This window comes from Myotis lucifugus, unplaced genomic scaffold (assembly GCF_000147115.1).
Source record: "Myotis lucifugus unplaced genomic scaffold, Myoluc2.0 scaffold_98, whole genome shotgun sequence".
Taxonomy (NCBI): domain Eukaryota; kingdom Metazoa; phylum Chordata; class Mammalia; order Chiroptera; family Vespertilionidae; genus Myotis; species Myotis lucifugus.
Window position 1 is genome coordinate 4,447,486 of NW_005871146.1, and position 26,560 is coordinate 4,474,045.

At 47.8% G+C, this 26,560-nt stretch overlaps 1 protein-coding gene across 1 annotated transcript in view; it reads right to left on the reverse strand.

The window, feature by feature from the left end:
• IQSEC3 (IQ motif and Sec7 domain 3) overlaps positions 1-26,560 on the reverse strand; it is a 71,112-nt gene that overhangs the window by 22,673 nt on the left and 21,879 nt on the right. Inside the window, exon 2 of the mRNA XM_006092136.3 lies at positions 12,831-12,914. Coding sequence (XP_006092198.1) covers positions 12,831-12,914 — 84 coding nt within the window. The remainder of the gene's footprint in view (positions 1-12,830; positions 12,915-26,560) is intronic.

Here is a 26,560-nt window from a genome sequence, read left to right on the forward strand (position 1 = left end):
GGGCCAGTGTTAAAAACAAATTCACTCTGGGCTGCTTCAAAGCACAGGCTGGAAATGTTGCTCGAGGTGGTGGAGAGAGCACTGGGAGTCGGGGTCCGGTCACCTCCGCTCCGCAGCGTTCGCATAACCTTAGGTACCGTCTTCTCTCTGGACCTCTTTCCTCACCATGAAATGGGCAGTTCAAGCAAGTTGCTGTGACATCTGGAAGGAAGGAGGGCCAGCCTCCTCCCTCTCCCCTTCCTCTGCACTGGCCCAGGGCCCACACGCACCTTCCCTGTTACGCCCACCAGTCAGCCCTCCACATCCAAGGACACAGCACCAGCCTCCCCCTGCCTCCCTACGTCATTTAATCCACATCAGCACCTCCTCCGGCCTTGGCTCCGTGACCTCCATTATTTGAGCTGAAAGCCAGGTCTCAGAATAGAAACCCCTAGAGGAGGGCAGCTGTGGCTTTCTGGGCTCATCCACTTGCAGACGCTGCCCTGACTTCATCGGTTTTGACAGAAGAGTCTCCCTCCCGCCTCCCAAGGGCCCTGAGAGAGTAAGTTATTCTCTCTCCTGTCGGCTCCTTGGAGACTCCCGCCTTTGGTCTCACGGTTGTTCCAGAAGGCGCTGGCCAGTCTGGTTTGTCTGTAGGGCTTTCTGTCAAAGGGATCTTAGCACTTCCCTGAGCTTGTGCCTGCCCCACACCCAGGCCCACAATACCAAGGGGCTCACTCCAGGTGGGCAGCCTGTGCCCAGACGTCCAATGTGGAAGCACCCCTGCTTAGCTCGCCCCACAGTGGAACATTAGCCCCTGGGCATGTCAGAACCTGGCACGCCCCAGAGAGGCCTTATCTAGAAGCTTCCTCAGGACAGCGCCCTCACAGGCGCCCCAGCTGGTCACGCTGACTAATGCCATCTTATTGCCCCCGGAAACCTCATATTTTTGAGTATTTTATTTTCTCACAAATAGGCATGGGTCTGGTAGCAAAATCAAGCTCTAAGGACACCCTCCCTGTTCCCTGCCCCCTACACACACACACACACACACACACACACACACACACACATACACACACACAACACAGTTTCACAAATGCGTGCTTCTCTCACCCGGGCAGACAGGCTCAGTGTGCACCGAGTGTACCTGGTGCACTTTTATGTGTGCTATGTGATTACCCCTAAGATGGGATATTTCCTCCTCCCAACGTTCTCATCTCACCAACCTTGAAGCTCCAGAACGGCTCCCCTTCAAACTCTCCGGGGACACATGACCTAAGTTAGCAACAACTGGTACAGGCAGCACCTAATACAGCGGTTCTCAACCTGGGGGTCGAACAACCCTTTCACAGGGGTCGCCTAAAATCATCGGAAAACACATATATAACTACATATTGTTTTTGTGGTTAATCACTATGCTTTAATTATGTTCAATTTATAACAATGAAAATACATCCTGCATATCAGATATTTACATTACGATTCATAACAGTAGCAAAATTACAGTTATGAAGTAGCAACAAAAATAACTTTATGGTTGGGGGTCACCACAACACGAGGAACTGTATTAAAGGGTCGCGGCATTAGGAAGGTTGAGAACCACTGACCTAATAGTTACAGCCCAGTGAACTCTGGTTTTCATTTCATTTTTTCTTTTACTATGAACTAGTGTATAATGCGAATATGAAGAACATACATGAGGTATAAAAGAAAATATACACCTGCACCCAGCTCGAGAAATCACCCATCAGAAGCCTTAACGCCCGTGTGTTCCTCCTCCCTCCTCAGAGGGATCCCTGTCCTGCATCCATGTTCATCATTTCCCAGCTTTCCCTTCGGGGCAGAGTCCCTTCTGTCTCTGTGTAAGCATGGTGGCTGCTTGGCAGGAGCACACGTGTGCACAGTGTGCTGGGTGGGAGGCTCAGGAGCACTCCTGGTCTTGCAGACCCTAAGGGGTCAGGAAGCCCCTCCTTGTGGTGGCAGGACTGCAGAGATGGCCCGGGTCTGACTGCAGCTGGGTGTGCCCATTACTTCAGCAAGGAAGACTTTCAGGAAAGAAAATGGACTTGTCCCTTTAGGACCCACCCCCCTGCTGTCCCTTTGTGGCCTGGGTGTGTAATGATCTCCAAATGGACCATGGTGACTGTCGGGAGCCACACGGGTGAGGCTGGGAGAGGTGTGCTAAAGAGAGACATCAGCTGTTTAGCATCTGGGAGCTGGGTCCAGGGTGTGAGAGCCTCAGGGGTCCCTGCAAGGAGGGAGCACATGAGGCTCCGGGCAGTGCTGGCCAACTCATGATCAGGGGCAGTACTATGGCAGCTCCAAGTGTGGGCTCGGGGCCGGGCTGCCTGGGTCTGAATGCTGGCTCTGCCTTTCACCTACCGTGTGGCCTTGGGCATGTTGCTTAACCTCCTTGTGCCTCATTTTCCATTCTATGAAAGAATTAGGTAGTGATATATGTCAAGCACTCAGTAAGTAGTAACTATCTTTTTTCTTTTTAGGATTTCCAACATGCTATTTTGCTAAATATGAGAAATTGTTAAAAGTGCTCTTTAATTTTCCTATCTATATATATAAAAGCCTAATAGGCTAATTGTCCCTCCAACCGGTGGACTGTTCGACCAGTCGCTATGATGTGCACTGACCACCAGGGGGCAGATGCTCCAACTGGTAGGTTAGCTTGCTGCTGGAATCCAGCTGATCAGGACTGGGCAAGACTGGGCGAGACTGGGTGAGACTGGGCAAGACAGGCTGGACATGCCCTGGAGCTCTTCCACAGTCCCTCCCCTGCCCCAATTGATTGTGCACCGGTGGGGTGCCTCAGCCTGGCCTGTGCCCTCTCACAATCCGGGACCCCTGGGGGGATGTCGGAGAGCCGGTTTCGGCCTGATCCCCACAGGCCAGGCTGAGGGACCCCACCGGTGCACAAATCCATGCACCAGGCCTCTAGTAATATTATATATATTATAAAAGAATATGAAAAGTAGGAAGGATGTAATTTCAGAATAAAAAACAGTCCTTTAACTTGAACTATCATTTTTTATGTTCTTGGTGTTTTGTGCTAGAATTCTTTAAATGGAGAAGTACTGGACTTTTCTCTATGGTGTAATTACTGGAGCTCTGAGCTAGAGATGATGCCAAGAGGAGCTCACCAGAAGGCAGTAAGGGCTGAGAGGCAGCAGAGTGTAACGAGATGAGACTGAGAACCAGACAGACCCACTGTGGTTAAAACCTGGCCACTCCCTATCGGTGTGGCATTGGGCTAGTTCCTTAACTTCTCGGAGCCTGTTTCCTCATGTGTGAAGGTAAGATGCTTGCCACATGATTTTGCTGGGAGAGTTAGCAAAATAATGTCCATTAAGCCTCTGGTACCAATTTGATGCTCAGTAAAGGTAGGTTTCCTACCCTAATCTGGGCCAGTTGTGCTTCCCCACCTCCTGGCTCACGGGCAATTGCTCCCTGGAGATCAAAGACCTGGTCTTGTCCTTCTTGAATCTGTCATAGAACCCTGTGATGCTGACCTACACAAATCATGTGTGCATACAGCCCAACCCAGAGGCAGGGCATGAGACCTAAAGTCCCTTCACTTCACCCTCCTCCTGTGCAACCCAGATCAGTCCTACCTCACCCCAGAGTAGATGTTTCTTTGGCCCTGAGCCATTTCCAGGGAAGGATATCCTTCCAGCTCCTCACAGGCTCAATTTCACTACGTGCCAGGGGAAAGGGTCTCGGATGGCCCACAGGTGCTTATGGCAGTCAGGTGTGTGCTTGCCAAAACAGGACACAAGAGACAGAAATGGCAGAATTACCTGTAGCGTAGGGTATAGCTCTGGACATTCATTAAGTTCCCATGTAGCAAGATTCCTATCTGTTTCCCTACAGTTACCTTCCTTATCTTCACCTTTCCTACTCGAAGTCCTTCCTAATGTCTAGCTTCTGTCTTCCTTGCTGCAGTAGAAACTACTCACAGCTTACAGTATGAGAATGGCCCTGCTATTTCCCACGTCTGTGGGTTTCAAAAGTGTTTAGGAGAAAGGGACACTGCAGGACACACTGGCTTTGGGAAGAAGCCCCAGAAATCCCAGCTTGGGGAGCCCTCCACAGGCAGGGCAGGCGTCAGGGCCAGACCATAAACCTCTCCCTGAGGGGTTAAACGGCCTCCTTCTCTTAGGAGAACACAGTCAAACTGGCAAGAAGATTTTCCTGATAAAGGTGCCTCTGCTCTTAATCTCATCCCAGCCCGCACTGTGACAGCCTTGTGCAGGGAGAAATCATTTCCTCTCCTGCCCTGACGTCTAGAAAAGCTCTTTTCCCAGCCGTGGCCCTGCTCGATTGGCATTCATCTGGGCCATTAGCTTCTCTGGTCTCTCCCCCCAATTAGTTCCTTAGTTCTGAGAGCCGCTTTCTCTCTCTGATATTGGGCTCTTTCCAGCTAAACACGCTATCTTTCCTGGGCTGGGTTTGAATAGAAACATCTGAGACTGCTTCCTCCTCCTCGTCCATGCCCATTGCCCGCCATCCAAAGACGGAATGAACCCTCTCCGTGAAGGGTGTGGCTCAATGACCCCAAACAACTGCAAGGTAGTATATCCGTTGCTGCTTGCCATACCAGGGGCTCTGCCACTAGGTTCCCACGCCCTGAAGTACTCAAGCCATTCTCTCTAAATTGAGTTTCTAGACCCCTTCTCCTGGGACTCCTAGATCTTAACTGACTTCCTCCTCTCTGCTCTTGAAAATCCAGCTTTAAAATAGCTAGCATTTACTGCGTGCTGACTATATGCCAGATACCTTGCCATGCATCATCTCATTGAACTCTCCCAACCACCCTAAGAGGTAAGTGGTATTGTGAGCCCCATTTTACAGATAAGTAAACTGGGATTTGAGTTGCTCTGTCTTATGTTCTCAGCTGCTCCACATTCTAGTGCTTCCTTGAAGTCGTTCTGAATTGGTCTCATAGCCCAGGGCACTCCTTTACCACCTCCTCACCTCTCTTCCTTTCCAACCTAGAAGGGAGAATCTGTGGAAATCTTCTGGTGCTCAGTCCTCTGTCCTTGGAGTGTTAAGGTCATGCTGACTGTGCACTTCAGCCTCCTTCATCCCCATCGTTTCTGCCCTGGGAGTGAACAGAGTGCACCTGGGTCTAGGACCAATGCTGAAGCCGCCAGCACCGGGGTGGGGAGGGCTGAGGGGGTACCATGCTCTCCCTGTGGCATTCTGGGGGCACATCGTCCAGACTGCAGCGCTCAAATGTGTGGAGAACAGGGGGAATGAGAGGAGGTGCTTGTACAAGGACTGTAGGTTATGAGTGAGGTGAGGTTGTTCTCCTTTTTTAAAATTTCTTTTTGTGTTTTAACAATAAGTGAAACAGAGAAATGAAAAGCCTATCCAAGGCTTTTTTCTCACGTGTGCTCATCCTAGTCTGCACGCTGCCTTTCTCATCTGCCTCTTGGGTCTATTGTCTGTGTCCTATCACTTGCCCTTTGTTTTGCTTGTGGATGTTCCTGGTCTCCCCCTGTGTATGTCTCATCCTTGGCCTGGGCACAGTGCCTTCTTATGGAATCGCTGCCAGAGGGGCCTTGGGGCTTAGACAGCCCCCCTCCCCCCATCATGTCATAGCTGAGGACACTGAGGCACAGGGAAGGGGAGTTCCTGGCCTAAGTGAGGTGGTGCAAAGCCCCAGCTTCATCAGGACTTCTACCTCGTTCTGCACTTGACCGGCTGTGAGACCTGGGGCAAGGCACCTTTCTCGGGTCCTCGGTCTCCTCTGTTCAATAGAGGCCGCTGCTCGCCTTGGCTTGCTTCCAGCCATGACATCCTGAGCTTCTAAATGAACAGACGCTTCTCTTTGCTCCCGCTGGCACCTGTCCTTGCCGGAGACAACAACACATGCCAGTCTTCCCTCAGACACAGCTGTCTTCCCCGTTTTGCTTTTTAATTGTCACAAACGAAATCTCTGAAAATCTCCTTTCTTAAGCCGTTCCAAGGCCCCTGAGAGGCAGTGACGTCTTCCAGGATGCCTGGTGTGATTAAATCACTCTTGCTATAGATCAAGATTATTTCCTCTTTTTTTTTATTTTATAAAACAAATTTAAACCCTTTTTTTCATACATCAGAAACACTTATTGGAATTATAAATTATGTTCATGGTCATAGTATTGGTTAAAAGTAAAGTAAATTCATAGTATTGGTTAAATGAATAAGTAAAGATGCCCTTTCGGAGGAGAAAAGCAAGACAAGAAAAGCACAGGAGATGGTGAAAAATCTCTAGGCCTGCGAAGAGAAGTGATTCTCTGGGAAAGAGAGAAACATACATAGCCACAAAACTCAAACAGGAAGTTTTCGGCTAATGAAACAAGAATTCCTTTCCCAGAAAATTGTTCAAAACTCTACATTAATGAAGGCTGACTGAACAGAGATACCCAGACATTCCTTGTGGTATATTTCACTTTGTTGTTCTGGAAGCGTTATCTTTAGTTATGTCTATTTCTTTAAATAATAAAGTCTAGAGCTTTTTTATCCCTAAAAATGTCATCTGGGTCATCTCTCTCCTCAGTCTGATTGCTCTGACGTGTTTACCTAATTTGCCTGGAGTCCGAAAACAGCCTCATGCACAGGGTGGACGGGCAGGAAAGAAAGGCCAGGCCTTCTCAACTCTTGACGACAAGCCAAGTTCTCTCAAGGAGCTGGCCCCGAGCAGCCTGCTTCCTGCGGCTGGGAAGCGGGAGCCAGCTGTTCACGCCCCAGCCACACGTTCACTTCCTGTGCCTAAAAACACCTCCCTTTGTCTTTTTAAAACACCTCCCTTTGGTTATCTGACTCCAGTGTAGAAGCTGCAACAGATGCTTGGCTCAAATCTTCACTCTGCCATTTACCAGACGTATGGACCTTGGATAAGTCATTCATTATCTCTGATCCTCAGTCTCTTTGTTTCTAACATGGGAATAATAATAACATTTTATAAGCTTTTAGTGAGACCGACATAATACGTGTGCCGCACCTAAGCAAGTGCTCACTAAATGACAGCTTGTATTCTCCTTCCCTCTCCCACGGGTGAGGGACACAAAATACAACTAGTGGGAGGAATTCTCCGATCATCTCCAAATGCCGCTGACAGGAAGTTGTCTGTCCTCACTAGCAGCTCTTTGAAGGTGGGCCCCGACCTAGCCTCACTCACACGGTGTAGCCCTCTGCTCAGCCTCATAGTTTCCTAAGTACCCTCCGGTGGCAGCCTAGGCCTCATAAGGAGACCAGTTGTAGAGGAAGGCTCAAGGCCTGGGAGGGAAGATACACAAGGAAATTGGCTGGACAAGTACTTGACTCCGAACACGAGTTTCACAGCCCGGCTGAGGAAAGTCCTCTGAACAAAAGGTCAAACATCATGACAAGACAAAGCTTCCCGAACACTTGCTGGACGTAGTGTGGGTGCCCACTGCAAGGCATCACAGTGTTTTGACATCTCTTGTTTTTGTGCCTACTGAGTCTGGCAGGGAAGACACAGCTGGAGCAAAAGGCATGGGAGGTGAAGTGACAGGCCACACAGTTCCCTGGGGGACAGATTTCACTAGGTCTCGGATCAAATTCTGCCATCTTGTGTGGCACCCGCAGGTAAGGAGCCCAGCCAAGGTGGACTCTGCTTAACTACACGAGATCCTCAGAAGACTGGCGAGCACATTTGCTCAAAAAGCCCAAATAAGAAGGAGCAGCCCCTCCCCTAGCCCTGCTGTGTCCCACACCAGACAGAGTCCTCAGTCTCCAGAGTCCCACATGGGCCAAGCAGGCAGGCGCCCCACTCCAGGGCAGGGCATGGAAAGGTTTACAGCCCTGGGTCAGGTCCCATGATCCCAACGCTTGCAAAGGCTTCTGGGAACTAACGACTGGCCTGCCCCCAGCAAACCCTCACCCCAGGGCTTGGGAGGGAAGCTGAGGCTTCTCTGTGCCTCTAGGGACTGGGAGCACACAATTCTGCAGCCTCAGAACGACCCACCCCCTCCTACTGGTGGGTGGGCAGGTTTCCCAGCAGCCTCTGAGCCTCGGACGTGACAAACAGAGTAGGCACTGACACCAAAGCTCCCAAGCCCAGCGGTTTGAAGACTAAACTGTATTGACTGAGAATTTAATTGCTCCATAAAGGCTGAGTAAACTTGGAGGGTCTATTGATCATGTCTCAGGCAGGCTGGGGAGAGAGGGAAGTCCCCGGATGCACAGGACAGCGCCAGCTAACACAGGGCTCCCCGTGACAGCCATCCTTGGAAGGGTGTCCCTTCCTCAGGGGCCTCAGCCTCTGCCGCTCACACTCTTCGGGCTGGTTAGCAGGTGACAGACAAGAGGAGTGGAGGCACCAGGAGGTTCTGGTTAGGGCAGGAGGCTTTCTCAATGAATGTATGCTGTCAGTGGGACATGCAGGCCACAGTATCCTTATTTTTTAACGGGGGCACATGAAAAACCCAGTACAGAGAAAAATAAAACCCCAGAAGCTTGTGCACTAACATATTGACAGTGGTTAATTCTATCTGACTGTATTCAATTTTTATTTTCTTTATGTTCCTGTATTTTCCACATATCCAACAACTAGCAAGTGTGTAACTTGTAATCAGAGAAAATAAATGTTATTTAGGACTTAATGAAATGTCTCGAACTTCTCCTATGCTATTCAATAAAAAAATCCTAGCAGCAGCTCTGTGCAAAGAGGTTACGTTTTGGAGTTAGACCTGGGCTCACCTTCCAGCTCCAGGCTGATTCGCAGTGGTCCCTCTATCAAGGTACCGAACTTCTCTCCTTCCCAGATTCCCTATCTGTCAATGGGAGTAGCAGTATCTCAAAGAATTCGGTGAGACAAAATATTGAGCGTGCTCAGTGCAACAACCCTGGCATGTCCAATAAATATTGTGTTGAATAAATGTGAGTCTCTCTTCCATCCTGGAACAGGACAGGGTGGTTGAGAAGGAAGGCCCAAATATTGGGGTGAGTCAGTTCGTTTGCTGGGGCCCAGAATGCCATCATCCACACTCCTATCCCCTCCTCGTCCCCAGGGCTGGGGGTTGTTCTGTTTCCTCCCTAGCACCTCCTCTCTCTGACCTCCACCCCTCCAGCCTCCCGAAATTGACCTCATAGAAGCCAGTCTTCCTCGTCTTGCCTCATTGCCACCCACGGAGACAAATGGGCTAGATGCCGGGAGGCAGCTGCCCAGCGCCAGGGTCGTTGTTCCAAATGTCACCGAGAGCCTGAGAGGGAGCCCCCCCTCCCCATAAAAAGTAGGGCTGCAATTACTAGTCTATTCAATTCCCCAGAATAAAGCCTTGCCGTCAGCTAGCAGCGGGAAGGAGCTGGGAAGGGGGATGAAAGAGGCTGGCACGGCCTGCTGCCCCCTGGCTGGCTCTGGGCCCAGTTCTCACCTGAGGGCCTATTACCCTAGTAAGCACAAGCTGTTGCCTAGGGATGTGTGTGCCTAAGCACAATGGAGCCCATGATAACTCTGTGCCGGCCCCATAACTGTTCCATTGTACCCAGGACACAATGCCTACCACTCAGCATCCCCTTTGTGAGACAGCAGCTGCCGGACTTGCTCTTCCCACTTCTTGAAGCATCACCTCCTGGCAGGCTCCAGGTCCCCAGAGAGATTTCTCCTGAGCCCATCCCCCAAAGGCTGCTCTACAGGTGGCGGGGGAGGCTGTGCTAGCACACACTAAGAGGCTGGAGCAACCCCCTCTTTGGAAGGAAGTGAGGATCTATGGGGCCCTGGGGCTCTCCCCTGGGCTGAGGGTTTGCCTCAGGCGGCCGCAGCAGCTCCTCTCTACCGAGGATCTGCTGTGGGTGATAGGCTTACACAGATCAGCTGCCACTGCAGCCCCCAGGGCATGAGCCCAGTGGCTCATAGAAAGGGATTCTTGCTCAGTCCCACAGCTTGGGGTGGATGCAGGGAGGGGACAGGCACCCCCTCACACTTGTGCTGGCCTTGGTCACCACTGGCGTCAGAGTACAGAGGAAGAAGGTGAGGGGGTCTCTGTGGCCAGCTCTGAGGTCACACAAGAAAGGCCCCAATGACCCTAGATCTGATGATTGGTTTGGGTTCCTTATATTGGTGCCCTCTGTAGAGATCAACTGGCAAATTCCTAGAAATTCTCGGAGGAGCTTGAGGCTGGCTGAGCTGGTGGGAAACCAGACTGACCAGTGGGGAGGAGCCTGGCTTGTCTTGGAGGCTCTGTGACCCGCCCACCCTGAGCTGGCCCTCAGCCTGTTCTCTGACCTCTACTTCCTTGTAGAGAAACTCAAGGGGTGATGGTGGGAGTGGGGGAGCTTGAGCTACACTGGAGGCGGGACGCATTCAGAACTGTGAAGGAGTCATGGATAGGGTTGGGAGCAGGGATGTTGGGAGTCTGATGGGAGAAAATTTATCTCAGGATGCAATTCTCCCAAGAATCCAAGAATAGACAGATTGACTGACACATACACTGTCAGAAAACATGGAGGTAGCCTTCTTCCAGAGAAGCCGAGAAACTGTCATCAGAGAGACAGACAGACAGAAACACACTCTAGGAAACTACAAACCAGACAGACAAGACAACTTGGAATACCTGGGAACGGAGACAGACAACAGCTGGACCAACTTGGGTGCAAGCCTCCCTGCCCCACCCCGAGGGGAGGGCTGCCATAGGCAGCACTTACAAGCCCCTCCCTGAACCTTCCACCCACCTCCCTCCCTCCTTAGAGCACCTCCACCCAACCTTGGGGCCTGCCCTTCAATAGGTTTCCTACCATCTCACCCCAAATCTTGGAGAAGAACCCGATTCCCTTGGAGCCCAGGTCCCATAGGGGCAGCACCCTTCCCTGCCTCCACATACACCGGCCTCTCTCCCACCCCTTCCTACCAGGAGCCAGACCGCAGGGTGGGTCCAGCAGAAGAGTGTTAGCACGTGAAAGAGTGGGAGGGGTGAGTGCAAGAGAGAGGAAGGACCAAGGAAAACTCAAGGGAAGATTTCTGTTGCTGGGGCCCCTGGCGCTGACATTGTGAGGGTAAACAGTTACCCATCCTCACCAATGCCCGGTGCTCAGGGAGCAGCAATTGCCTGTCCACTGAAATGAGTTGGACTGAGGGGGTGGGAGGCAGACTACACAGCTTTCCTTGCTTCTCCTTCGCTGCCAGGGAGGACATCTTTTAGGAAGAAGACTCAGCCGCGTGTCTGAACAGTGACAGCTCATGGAAGGAGCCAGGGCTCCCTATCTCTTTCTTCCCAGACCACCCTCACACCACTCCACCCTCTGTCCTCTCTCCTTTCCACTTTCTCATTCTCCCATTTCTCTTCTTCCTTCCAGTTTCCAGGTGAGCCATTTCCCATTTCGAGGCATCGCGATGTCCCACTAGATGGGGAGCTCCTTGTGTCCCGGCACAGAACGTGGCACAGACCACCCAGGGCATGGCACAGGGCCTGGTCCTTCCCTTTGCCTTCCGTCCTCTAACGTGGTCGGCTGCAGGGAACACATGCCTCCTGAAGCCCCGGACTGAATGGTCTGGAGGTGGCCCCACTGCCATAGTTCCCTCCTCAGTGTCCTGCCTCATGCCCAGCCCCTCTAATTTCTTTAAGGGAAATGAGTAGTAACACCTTCCAGGCGGTCATTTTCTGTCCTTAGCTTGACAGCCATAATCTCTGATTATCATCTAGTTATTTTCCAAGGAAGAAAGGGAACGATTATGGGATTGTTAAATCTTAAGCCTGGAAGTGGCGAGCAGGGAGTCAAACGCCGTAAGGGTGCATCTGGGCTTCGATACTTCCTGGCTGTGTGACTGCGGGCCAGTCCCTTGAGTCTCTGAGCTCACTCGCCTCTCAGGTAAGACAGCGGTTATAACACCTGCCTGGTCTTGTTCTCCTAAGCAGGCGAGCAGCTCAGTGAGGTTACATGTAAGTGCCATGTTCTAGACAGACCAACCCCTTCATTATACTGATGTGGAAACTGAGGCCCAGGGGAGTTAAGTCACTTGCCCAAATTCATTCTGACAACAGGAGACTATACATGGGGGAAATTTTTGTCCCAAATCGAAGGATCATGACTGAGTGAAGTAAAGAACAAGAGAAATGTGCAGAACTGTGAGACAGAAAAATTGGTGGAAAAGAGAAGGAAATGAAGTGGGATAAGGGACAGAGACTGACAGCACACACATCAAGATGAGAGGGAGCGGAAATTGATGTGGGTGGAAAAGACGGGAATGGAGGAGCAGCAGGGCAGCCAGATAGATGAATGTGGGAGGAGAAAGATGAAAGCATGATGGAGAGAGAACACAGGGGAAGGAGACAGGAAGAAAGAGGGCGTATGAATAACTCAAAACAAGATGAAGGAGAAAGCCTGGGACAGTGACACCAAATCTTGACTTTTCACTACTCCCCGTCCTTCCCAAGTTGTTAGCTAACTCATCAAAGGTTGAAAAATCCCTGAAATTAAAGTCAGTCATCTTGTCGTCGTTATGGAAGGAGAAAAATCAGGAAGACAAATGGAAATATTTGATATAAGAGGAAAGATGGGCCCTCTCATTGAACAACTACTGAGTGCCAGCATCCTACTGTGCTCTGTAATTACAGCCACATTCATTTCCCTTGATGTTTAAAAATGTATTTTACACGGGTCACTTAGAGGGGAGCAGTATAGGAAAGGGCATAATGACCTCAAAAGTTGGGAATGGCTCATCTGGGGTCCAGAGGAAGCAAAGAGAAATGGAAGTATGAGGAAGGAGGTAAAAACAAACAAGCAACAGCACAAGACTCAAGGAAGAGGCCAAATGGTGCAGTGGTGTGTGCTTTGCTCCGAGGGGAAGGACTGTGGGGTGGGGAGGGGAGGACCATCCACCAATGACTTCCCACCTTTGGGAGGCCGGGTCTGCGCAGGACGGCTTCTGCTCGGCATCGGCGGCTGGGCAGCAGAACTGGTGCAGCACGGTCTCATTCCTGAGGGCAGAGCAGAGGAAGAAGGTCAGAGCTCGGCCTGGACAGGCTGGGCCCAGCACGGCTCTCTCACCCCAAGGCCTTTCTGCCCTGAAACCTTGCCCCTGTGTCACTGAGGTCGCCAGCACAGCTCCAGGGAAGGAAGTGCAGCACGGATGCTCCGCCATCGAGGCCCAATTCAAATACCACCTCCTGCTTGCAGTGCCCCTGACTTCCTGCCAAGGGAACTCTTCCTACTTCTGCACCCCCATCCCCTCAGTAGGCTCCTCCAGTTGTATGAGCCATTTGTTTCCTCTGTCTTTTATCATTATCATAGTTCTTTATAACCCTGTTCCTCATTAAGGTCCGGCAAGGCAGAACTAGTCTACACACCTGCGATGTACAGAATTGCATACAGTAAACATTTTAAAGCTGATCATATGCAAAGGTACAAAGCACTCACACAGAGATCTTAGTGGCGCCAGCTGAAAATCCAAGGTATGGTGCTTGATGGATTTGTTTGACATGGATGGAAAAGCAATCCAGGAGCAGAGACCTGGGCTCCAGCGCCAGCTAGCCAGCTGTGTGACACCTAGTTCACCTCTTCTGGGTCTCAGTTTATTCATTGGTGAAATAAGGGAGTTGAACTAGAGAAGTGGTTCTCAACCCTGGCTGCTTATTAGAATCACCAGGGGATTTAAAATCAACCCCTGCCTGGGCCCTATCCCCAAGGACTGACTCACTTGGTCTGGCCTGGCTCGGGGGTGGGGTGGGCAGGGGGGAGGGGGCGAGAGGCGCCAGGACTTGTTATAGGTTCCCAGGTAATTCAGCCAGAATTGAGAGCAATTAGACTACCTAATTTCCAAGGTCCCTTCTGCCTCTAAAATGTTGTGATTCTAATATCCACTTTGAGCCAACTTGGGATTTAATATTGAAATTACTTTTTCATAAGTAATGCTGTGCATTGCCTTCTCTCTCTTAGCAAGCAGTCGCTGTACTGGGCGTTATGGAGTCAGAGAATGTCAGACCTGGAAGGGCCCCTAAAGACCACCTGAAAGGGATTTTGAAACTTCTTTAGCTTCAGGACACGTTGTCCAAACCCAGTCTGTACTGGAAGCTGCTAAATCTGGCTATCCTCATGGAAGAAAATAATGTTGAAGCCTACCTTAGACAAAAATAAATTCCAGAGAGACTGCATGTTTAAATGAGAAAATAAAACAAGGGAAAATAAAGAAGGAACCTTAGGAATATAGCCTATGTGTTAAGGAGGCTTAAAACAAAACAGGAAACTGAAAAGCCAGTCAGAAAAAGATAAACATATCTGACTACACAAATTAAAACATCTAGTATGAAGAAAGATACCCTATTAAATCAAAAGAAAAATGACAGAATGGGAAAATATATTTGCAACACATGTGACAGAAAGCACGTTAATATCCTACTTTGAACTCCCACAAATTCATAGTGCAAAGACAAACCCAGTAAAAAAAAAAATGGGCAAAGGATATGAATTCCGGTTGACACAAGAGAAAATCCAAAGAGCTGGTGAATATATGGAAAGATGCTCCACCTTATAGTAAACAGGCCAATGCAAATTAAGCGAACACATAGAAGCTATTTCCCATCCCCCAGACTGGCAAACATAAAAAATCCTCTGACCCAGCAATCCCACCTCTGGAATTTTATACCCTAGATAAGCAAGTACCAATTTATGAAGATCTTTGTACAAAATGTTGTGACAGCCTTATTTTTACAGGACTGGGGGTAGGGGGTGAGGGGGAGAGAAATAAAACCACTAGAAATAACCCGAATCCCAATCAATCAGGGAATGGTGGCTGGGTAAACTGTGATAGCTTCATCCATACTATGGAATTATGTACTGTCTCTTGGCCTGGTGTGATTTCCACAATATATGGCTAAATGAGAAACGAAAGTTGCAGAGAAATTATATAGTTTTGTAAATTAAATATTAACCTGTCTCCCCCAAATGCAAATTCTATACATTGTGCTATATTCACATATGTGTGCATACATAATTAAGCTATTAGCATTGGTTACCTCAGCAAATTAGAATGGGGGAAAAAGAGTGTAGGTATAAAAAGGAAAAGGAAAAAAAACAGTGTAATGTTAATTGAAAATGTTAAATATACTTATGCTATTACTATATGTGCCGTGCCAGCACAGCCAAGGGTTCCGTGAGCCTGAGGAGGGGCGGTGAAGGATTAAAGAAAAAACAGACAAGAGAATATAGCTGGGGCTCGGCTGATATCCCATGCCTGGATGAGAACACAGAAAAAACCCAGCCGGCAAGCTGAGGCTTTATTTTATAGTCAGAGAAAAACAAGGTAGTGGTCAATATAGTTACAATGTTCTTGTGAGTTTCACTTGTTTTGGCAGCACTTGCTGCATCTCCCACAGCCCATTAGCTACCTACAAGGAACTAGGGAGGGCTGTGAGGTTAAGCTTAATTACACTAAGAGGGCTCTGCCCTCCAAGCTGGGACTTGTTTGTGGCCCTCCCACAGGTCAGTCCGAGGCTTAACCCTATAGCCGCTCCCTACACTATAAATACATTAAAATTGAATATGTACCTGAACAAGGACTAGCAAGTGTTAGAAACCAACACAAATATTAATGTCACTTCAGAATGAAGCAGGGGCAATTTTATGTTGGATTTTTATTAATTTAATAGATTAGTGATTATAGATTATGAATAATCTATAAATTATAGAGTAATATTTATTATAACTAATAGAGCTTTTTTAAAGGGCAATGAAACAATAATTGAATTTGACCCCACATTTTACAATTGAGAAGGCTTAGGCCTAGAGTTGGGGAAGTGATTTGTCTAGAGTTGTTCCCTGACCAAAGTTCAATCTTCCAGTCAACCCTACCATTCCCGCCCAGCCCAGGCATTCTGGGGCAAAACAGAGCCTTTAGAGAATTGTCTTGTGATAGCCCCTGAGGGCCACCTGGCATGAGAAAAGGGTAAAGGAGGAAGGAGGAGACAGGGCAGATGGGCTCAGAGGCCAAACAATGGAGGGGTAGACCCAGGTGTGTAGCTAATGCAGAGAACCTACCTCTTCACCCCAGTTCCTACCACTAAGTGCACCTCTGCGCCAGAACAGGTTCAGAAATCTGGCAAAAGCCTGTGAGAACCTAGGCAGAGAGGCACAGCTTGTTCACCACCCGCCACACTCCCATTTCAGGAAAGAGAGCGCATGCAGACACGTCACAAGCTGTTTGATCCTGCCCATTTCTGAGAAGCATCCTCCCAGGCTGGGAGCTGCTCCTCAGACCAGGCACTGAGACAGGCTCCAGATGGTTTTTCCAGGTCCCCAGAATCAGCTGTGTTGGCCCAGGCAATGGGTGACATAAGCCTGGATGTCCCCAAGTCTGTCCACACCTCAGGCTTGGGATGGCAGTGCTATTGGGGTTGTACTCTCTTTTGTGGTTCGTGCTAATGGGGCCCCTCAGGACAGTCTAGCTGAGAGGAGAAGCTTGCCTGCAGCCCTTCTCCAGTTTCTCCTCTATCTACCTCCTGTCCCATGAGCCTCCTAAGCCTGGGCGTGGAACCTCCCTTTTTGCCTTCACTTGGGGTTTCGTTCATGATGAATTATAAGTCCTATTCTGCCCACCTCTGACCAGTCTGGCCACCTCTCCTGCCCAAGGTCATGGTCCAAGTGCCCTGACCTAGGCAAGTCTTAGCTTAAGTTGACTGAATATTGCTTTTAGCCTCCCAGACTCTCCTTCCCTCCATCCTAAAGAAGAAACCTAACAAAGGGACCCAAAGAATTAATTGCCATTAAAAACAAAATTGGAGCCCTGACCAGTGTGGCTCAGTTGGTTGGAATACCATCCTGTGTACCCGAAGGTTGTGGGTTAGATTACCAGTCAGGGCACATACCTAGCTTGGAGGTCCCATCCCCAGTCAGAGCGAGTACAGGAGGCAACATTGATGTTTCTAACTGAGAAAAACATCAGACCAAACCAAATTAAGGACACTCTACAAAATATCTGACCAATACCCCTCAAAACTGTCAAGTTAATGAAAACCAAAAAAAGCTACAAACTGTCACAGACCAGAGAAAACTAAGGAGACATGACAACTGTCATGTGGTACCCTGGATGCAATCCTGGAACAAGAAAAGGTATTAGTGACAAAACTAATAAAAACAAAGTCTAGAGTTTTGTAGATAGATAAATAGATGATAAAGGTGGGGCAGCAAAATGCTAATAATTGTGTATTTTTCTATATTTTTATGGATTTCAAAGAGGAATGGAGAGGGAGAGAGAGATAGAAACATCAATGATGAGAGAATATCATTGTTTGGCTGCCTCCTGCATGCTGTCCCCATTGCGAATCGAGCCCACAACCCGGGCATGTGCCCTGACCTGGAATCAAACAGACCTTCTGGTTCATAGGTCAACACTCAACCACTGAGCCACACTGGCAGGACTAATAATTGTATTTTACCACTTTATGTTTGCTATATGGCACATATAATTCTAAGCACTTTTCATGTATTGAGTTAATTCTCACAAAACATTCTCATCACTATGCAGATGAGGAAAGTGAGGCATAGGGAGTTTGTGAACTGCTGATGAAATATTATACATTCAACATACGCTTCATTTCTTATGGCAACTCTTAGGGTATGTTTTATAGTCCCCCCCTTTTTTTTACAATTGAGAAAACCAAGACTCAGAGGAGGTAAGTGACTTGCCCAAGGTCACACAACTGGTTAGTAGGAGAGCCTAAACCCCAGTCAGGCTTTGGAATCATATAACCCTCAGCTCACCCCTGAGTATGGGACTGGGAAGGGCTTTCTCAGAGCCCCCATGTCCCACTGTTCTGGAGCATCATCCACATTGTAGTCTGTGGGGTTCACAGCCTAAGGCTGTGGCCCTTGGGAATTCTGGAGCTGGAGGGGTCCCAAGGATTTAGGCAATGGAAGAGCCCCTCTGAAGAAGAAACACGACCCATTCTGAGTTCTTGGCTCTTGAAATTCCGAAAGAGGGAAGTTTGTGGTATCCAGGCCAAAAGTTTGTTTCTTGGATTCTTAATTCCAGGGCCCATGCTTTTAGGCAGAATCCAGTCCTTCCTGGTTTTAGCGATCTCAAGTGTCCCAAACTGATGAATATTCAGGGATAGCTGGATTGTAGGTGGATGTGGTGAAACCTAAATGTGGGGCAGCACAGACCCACAAAGAGGAAAGTGATGTGTGTTCTACCCCTGGTCATGCTGGGGGTGGGGCTGGGGAGGAGAGGAGTAAAGCGAGAAGCAGCTGGCTGAGGGAACTTCAGGCATCACCCAAGTAAGATGGGGTTAAGGGTCCTCAAAAGAAGGCACTGTGGACCTGAAGGCAGAGGGGAACCTCAGGCTCAGCCAGAAAAGGACCCTTTTCTTAACTAGGAAACTGGCAAGAGAGTGGTGGTGCTGCGGAGACCTGCAGGGCCAGGTGGTGGCTGGAAGGGGAAGAAAACAGTGCTGCAAGGAGCTGATTACAGCTCTGCCAGGGACAGTCGGAAACTATGGGGGCTGCGCACCCATAACTCCCACATCTATATTTAGTCTGAGGCTCAGGATTCCACTGCAAGGCCATGAGAACAGTTGAGTCGTTTAGAGGAACTGATGATGTGTGCAGTCCTGCCTGGGTGAAGCTGGCAAAGGGATGGAGAAGGGAATTCCCTGGAGGAGAATCAAGGAGGAAAAGCCAGGGACCTAGTGAGGCAACTTCGAATTAAAAACAACAACAAACCCTCCCCTTCACCAAGTAGAAGAAGGCAGATCAACCCCCAGTCTTTGAAAGGAAGCAGTCAGGGAATATCTCTACAGGCGCTGTCTTGAACTCCAGTAAAAGGGAGAAACCGAAAATCATTTCCAGTCACCTCCCCACCCCCATTCATCCTGGTACCACCATCACTAGTGCTGGGAGAGCCTGAAGACTGAGTTGCTTTTCCCCCCACTTTCTCTTAATTTTTTCACCTCCTCTAAGAAGCCTTCTCTAGCCAAACATGATGAATAGGAGGAAAAGATACCCTCATTTCCTCAGAAATCACTGCTATTACAGGGGGTGGGTGAAGGTTGGGGGAGAGGGTAAATCTACAGAACAACTTTGAAAAACAAGAACAACTTGTAGGACACACTGTGTGCTTTCAAGATTTACAATGAAGCTACCAAAATGAAGACAGTTTGGTGTTGGCATAAGGACAGACATGCAGAGTGATTGAATCAAATAGAGGGGCTGGAAATAGAAAAAAAACTTGTATTGGTTCTTGGTAAAAGTACCAAGATAATTGAAAGGAAAATATAACCTTTTTAACAGATAGTGCTGAAACAATTGGGTCTCCATAGGGGGGAAAAAGTACTTTAACCCATGCCTTGCCCCATGTATAAAAATTAATACAAAATAGATTATAGATTTTAAAAACAAACAAACAGATAACCCAGCCGGTGTGGCTCAGTGGTTGAGCATCAACCTATGAAACAGGAGGTCATGGTTGGATTCCCCAATTCCCTGGCAGATCGGGCTCATACCCCAGTAGGGGGTGTGCAGGAGGGGCAGCCCATCAATGATTCTCTCTCCTCATTGATGTTTATATCTCTTTCCCTCTCCCTTCCTCTCTCTAAAATCAACAAAAGAACAACCGTACAGATAAAATTATAAAACTGCTAAAAAAAAATGGAATAAAATCTGGGACTTTTGAATATGCAGAGATTTCCTAGGTAGGAAATGAAAAGCACAAACCATAAAAGAAAAAATCCATAAATTAGACTTCATCAAAAATTTTAAAAATTTTCTTTTTGAAAGACACTCTTAAGAAAAATAAATAATTCTTTCTTAAATTTCATTTTTCAATTATTGTTGACATTCACTATTATTTTACACTAGAGGCCCAGGGTCTCTCAGCCTGGCCTGCACCCTCTCACAATCCAGGGCCCCTCGGGGGATGTTGGACTGCCAGTTTCAGCCTGATCCCTGAAGGCCAGGTTGAGGGACCCCACTGGTGCACGAATCCACGCACTGGGCCTCTAGGATGCATATAAGATCTTTGGTTAATCTCTTCCTCCCCTCCTCACTCCCCTCTTGCCCCTGAGATTCATCAGTCTGTTCCATGTTTCCATGCCTGTGCATTGAGCGTCTGACCCCTGGTGGTCAGTGCACATCATAGCTACCAGCCAAATGGTCGAATGGTCACTTAGGTTTTTATATCTATAGATGACCTAAAGACTCAAGTAAACATTTCTCCAAAGAAGACATATACATGATCAACGGGTATATGAAAATATGCTCAAAGTCACTGCTCATCAGGGCAATGCAAATCAAAACCACAATAAGATATTACCTCATACCTGTTAGGATGACTATTATGAAAATAAACAAATAAAAGACAACAAGTGTTGGCAAGGATGTGGAGAAACTGGAACCCTTGTACACTGTTGCTGGGAATGCAAAATGGTGCTATGGAAAACAGTATGGTTCTTTTATTTAAAAGAACTGAAATCAGGATCTCGAAAAGATATTAGCATTTCAGGATCATTGCACCACTGTTAACAATAGCCAAGATTCACAAACAACCTAAATGTCCATTGATGGATGAATTAATTTTTAAAAAGTATATGCATTCAATAGAATATTATTCAGCCTTAAAAATGGAAATTCTCCAATATGTCATCATATGGATAAAATCTGAAGACATACTAAGCAAAATAAACCAGTCACAGAAGGACAAATACTACATTATCCTACTGATATGAAGTATCTAAAATAGTCATACTTATAGAATCAAAGACTAGTATGCCAGTTACCAGGGACTAGGGGAGAGGGGAAAATGGGAAACTGCTAATCAATGGGCATAAACTTTCAGCTATGCAAGACGAAGTTCTCGAGATCTGCTGTACAACATTGTGTCTGTAGTTAACAATACTGTATTGTACACTTAAAGTTTGTTAAGAGGGAAGATCTTGTGTTAAGTGTTCCTACCACAATAAAATAAAATAAAATTAAGAAGTTAAACCTCAATGCTTTGGTTTGAATATTTGTTTCTTGAGTTGTATGACTGAAATGAGTGGTTCCCACCTTGTGAGCACCTGAGCCCTGCCAGGAGAGTAGGAGTGAGAGGTAGCTGGTTCTGAGTTAATACAAGGAGTGCACAAACATTTATGCACACCAAGCATTGTCTGTAAATTAGTGATATATCCTGCACACATAAGGATATTGTATTCTAAATGGATGCAGAAGAATTAGTATCAACAAAATAAAGATTGATGTTATAAAACAACAACATTAATTGGTAAATGGATAAAATTGTAGTACATCTATACAATGGAATACTAGTAAGCAATAAAAAGGGATGAGCTACACATGCATGCATCAACATGGATGAATTTCAAAAGCGTTACACTAAGTGAAGGAAGCTAGACACAAAAGTCTACACACTGTATGATTCCATTTAGAGGACATTCTAAAATAGAAAAAACTATAGTGATAGAAAGCAGATCAGTTTTATTGGTGTAAGGGGGGGAGTCAAACTACAAAAGGGAAGAAGGGTCATTTGGGGTAATGGAAAGTTTCTATCACTTGATTGAGATCATAGTTACACAACTGTAGACATTTGTCAAAACTTATCAAACTATATACTTAAAATGGGTAAATTTTATTATATATAACTAGAGGCCCGGTGCATGAAAATTCATGCACTGGAGGGGGGGGTCCCTCAGCCCATCCTGCCCCCTCTCACAGTCTGGGAGCCCTCAGGGGCATGAGGTGACCCAGTGATCAGGGGAAGGCAAAGCCCCCGTCACACCTCTGCTGCTGCCATTGCCAGCAGTGCAAGCCTCAGCCAGCCCTGGTTACTTGAGCCTCAGGCAGCCCTGGGCAGCCGGGCAGCTGCCATCTGAGGCTTTCCTGCACTTTGGGTGGCCCTGGGAAGCTGCCATCTGAGGCTTGCCTGCGCCTCAGGCGGCCCTGGGTGGATTGGGGTCTGAGGGCAGGTCTGGGTGCACTGTGTGCCTGCCACCCCCCCCCACCCCCCACGGCAGGGCTGAAAGGACTGGGGACTCCGGTGGGGCTGAGGGGACTGGGCGCTGCCATTTGTGATGATGTGACAGTCATTTTGCATATTCCCTCTTTATTAGATAGGATTGTACCTTAATACAACTGACATTTTTAAAAAAACAAAATCTTTTTCTTCCCCTTCTCACTTCTTGATACTCCAAGAGGCTTTAGAATAATCTCTTTCCTAACCTCCCTCCCCCCATTTCTCCCCAGATCACCTAATTATTAACCCCCCTCCAAGCAGCAGGGGAAAACACTGTATTTTCCCTTCCTTCCAACTGCTAGATCGGATTTTCAGAGACCAGATGGCTTATAACTGAGCCAAAGGAGTCCAGGAGGCCAGAAACTAGGACAATGAGAAAATCAGGGGTTGGGATGGCTGAATGGGAAAAATGTGGACCAGGGCCTGAAAGTGCAGTAGTAACAGTGCTGAGGAGATGGGGACTCCGCCCCCACTCCACCACTGCTGGCCCTCAGGAGTGTTGGGTCAGTCTTGGTAAATGGGGCTCTTATTCCTGCCTGGTTTCTTTCACTGAGTTGTGGGGACTCAGTAAGACTTTGACTGTGAAACTGCCTTGGGAGAAACATAATAAAACCTTTCATAGATGCAAAATCGTATTGTGACTATTACTGATATTATTAGTCTTTGCCACCATGGAACTCAGCAGAGATCTCCCAGGATGTCATCTTCAAGTCCTTCTCTCTAGTCCCTACCCCCTCCTCCAGGCAGGCCTGGGGGCTGTGAGGGAAGATTACCTTTGCTCATTGGTAGAATCTGCCACTGCATGGTCTTCCACGAAAAGTTTTGGAAAGATTTTAACAAGGCTGGTGATTACAGCTGTTCCAGCAGCCAGGAGCAAAAGGCAACAGAAAATATCACCTTGGTGGTATCCAGGTCCGGGAGGACAACCTGGCTCAGTGCTCATTGTTCAGTCCTGACAAAGTCTGAAATCTCGGTGGGGACCTCACACTTACCTGGATTTGCTTCTTTCATTCTCTGTTCACTTTCTTTTGGGAGAGTTTCAAAGGTCACTTAGTCCATGCCCCCAAGGAATAGAAGGTTACAGACTCCTAGAGAGAGTTCCTGCCTCTCCTTTTCAGAGAGCCTTTCCCTGAAAACACGCTGCAGGCTCTTCAGATGTTCATATGAAGAGAAGGCCTTTGGTCTTGTGTACCCTGTGTTTCTCTCCTGTGTTCTCAAGAGCCCCACTGCCCCAGAGGCGGCCCCAGGGGACACTCTGAGATCAGAGGAAAGTGGAGAGGGAGGGCAGGGCATAGAACCTTACACTGCAACCCATGCAGCTCTGATTTGGTCTGTTTTACCTACTAGGGATGCCCCTTAGGTTTAACTTGGGGATAAAAGTTTCCTGTTGTTTTTCGTTTTTTGTTTAAAAAACACACAAAATAGCTGGGAAAGGATTCTTCTAACCCAGCGGTTCTCAACCTGTGGGTTGCGACCCCTTTGGCAGTCGAACGACCCTTTCACAGGGGTCGCCTAAGACCATCTTGAAAATCAGATATTTACATTATGATTCATAACAGTAGCAACATTACAGTTATGAAGTAGCAACGAAAATAATTTTATGGTTGGGTCACAACATGAGGAACTGTATTTAAAGGGCCAGAAGGTTGAGAACCACTGTTCTAACCCAAAGCCTGCTACTGCAGCTCCCTAGATCTCAGCCAATCACAACTCCTCTTGGGGAGGAGCTGCTGGCTGCCCTTTGGGTAGTGGCGCCTTGCCCTCTCTTTCTCATTGCCTGGAGGAAGACCCCTTAGGTATTCCTACCTAACTCCTCTGTACAAATTCTGCCTTCATTTCCTCGTCTGTAAAATAGGGTTGGTAACAGAACTTTACAGTGTTGTTTTGAGGATGAAATGAGTTAAAACATGTAAAGCACTTAATAGAACTTAGTGAATGCTTAATAAATGTCAGCTGTTATTCATATCTTATTTCTGCCAGTCTTGCCTCTGTCCCTTTGATCTCAGGGAAGAGGTGCTGCCTCTTCTCCAAGCCCCATCCAGTCTCTCCTGCTCTTCGTCCTTGGTCCACTACTGTTTTCAGTGCTGTCATTCTCATAGGCCTTTTCTCTTCAGCATATAAATATGCTCAGATTTCTCATCCTAAACTACTGTTTTTCCCTACAACTCTTCCCTTCGTTCTTCAGCCAGCCTTTCAGGAAGAGCTGTCTGTGTCCAGGGACTTCTTTCATCTCGATCTCCTGCCAACTTGCTGGCATACAGTTCTTCCCCCAGAACTCTCACTGGGGAAGCCCCCAAGGATCTAGTTGCCCAACCCAGTGGAATTTGTCAGTTCCTAATTGACTTTTCTTAGTTATTGGCCAAACCTTCCTTCTTGTAACCCTCCTCCCTTGACTTCCAGGGAAGTGCTCTGCCTGCTCCTCCTTGTTTTCATGGTGATGGGAGAAAATCAGCCACCGCGCTGAGAGGAGCCCAAACAAGTCCACAGAGAGGTCCATGTGGAAGGAACAAACAATCACCACCAGCTCACCGGCCATTTGGTGACCATCCTGAAAACGACTCTTCCAGCCTTAGTCAAGCCTCTCCAACTGATGCCACGTGGGCAGAAAAGAACTGTCCCTAACAAGCAGATTTCTAAGCAAAACAGATAGTTACTGACGTATAAGTTCCGGGATGGTTGGAAGACACTAAGTTGGGGTGCTTTATTATGCATCCCATAGTGGATGATCGTTGTGGGCCTGTCTCCCCAACTAGACTCTAAGCTGCTTCAGGGAGAGACATCTCTGCATCAGATATTGATTGACATCTATTAGCCCTGTGAGGTAGGTATCAATGTTGCCATTATTCCCTTTATACAGATAAGAAAATTGAGGCTGAGGGAAAGGAAGTGGCTCTATTCAAACTGCAAACAGTGGGCCCCATCCCCTTTTCACAATTCCTTAAGAAGGCGCCAAGGCACCCTTTCCCCACAGAAAAGATCATCTCCCCTCCTTAGTGTCTCCACACAGAGCTCAGAAGACAATGAACACTCCATCATTGCTTGCTTGTCCAATGATTTACTGAGCACACTTACTGCCTGCCAGGAACTTGACATACAGCAACTATAACACAAGAGTTTTACAGATGAGTAGTGAAATTTAGTAACACAGTCAAAGGCACACTGCTAAGTAGAGGCTGAGGTAGGAATTGACCCCAGGCCTGGTCCCAGCCCCCACATTATTCTACACCCACAGAAGAGGCTCTGGTGTCCAGTGGGCCAAATAAGAGGCCTGGGTTCAAATTCTAGAGAGATCTAGCTGTGCGGTTTGGGGCTGGTCACTTGAGCTCTCTGAGCCTATTCCAGGGGTGGGCAAACTTTTTGACTCGAGGGCCACAATGGGTTCTTAAACTGGACCGGAGGGCCGGAACAAAAGCATGGATGGAGTGTTTGTGTGAACTAATATAAATTCAAAGTAAACATCATTACATAAAAGGGTACGGTCTTTTTTTTTTTAGTTTTATTCATTTCAAACGGGCCGGATCTGGCCCGCGGGCCGTAGTTTACCCACGGCTGGCCTATTCCCTTCCCTATGAAGTCCACTACCTCACTGCACTGCTTTGAGTGTCGTAAGAGGTAACCGGCATGAAACTCTGTGGGTGATGCAGAGTGCAGGCAGCATCGGGTTGCTGGTTGTTACTACAATGGCCCATCCCATGGACCACCACCATGTCCATTTTTAAATCGGATTGTTTATTCTTGCTAGTGAGTTGTCTGAGTTCTTAATATATTTTGGATATTAACCCCTTATCACATATATGATTTGCAAATATTTTCTCCCATTCCATCGGTTGCCTTTTCATTTTGTTGATGGTTTCCTTTGCTGTGCAGGAGCTTTTTAGTTTGATGTAGTCCCACTTGTTGATTTTTGCTTTTGTGGCCTATTGCATTCCTTATCACATTCACCACAGTGGTGGGCACACAGTGCTGCCTCTTCCTTCCATTACAGCACTTCACCGTTTATGCAGCATTTTCTCACACAGCTTCTTTTCATCTTTGTACCGCTTGTGAGTTACACCTAGGTACTCCCCTTTGCAGAGATGTGACCTGGTTTTCCAGTGGCCACACAGGGTGGAACAGTATTGCATTGAGGTCCTCTGGTCCTAGGAGTGCTCCATCATGGAGCAGTGAGGGAGGAACAAATACTGGAAGGAGGACATTCATCAGGCTCTTTCTCAAACCATAGGAGGTAGCTCAGCTCCATGGGAAGCCGGCAGGTTATATAGGTTTGGCCACTGGGATGGCTCTGGAATCTTAGACAGATTATCTGACCTTCTTCAGCCTCTGTTTCCCCAGCTGTAAAGGGGAGGTCATAAAAGAAACTGTCTCATAGGGTTGCTGTGAAGGTCCAACAAGATAATCCATACTTGCTTAGTGTACAATGCTTAGCACATAGCAGGGCAACATAGAACATCTGGAACATGCACTGGTATGGGGCACAGGAAGTTCAGTGTTCAAAGCCAGTTTAGTTAACAGCTTGGTCTGCCTGAGCCTCAGTTTCCTTACCTGTAAAACAGGGTACTGTTAGCATTAACCTCCAAGTGTGATTGAGGATTAAATGAACAGACTTATCTAAAGTGCCTAGAACTG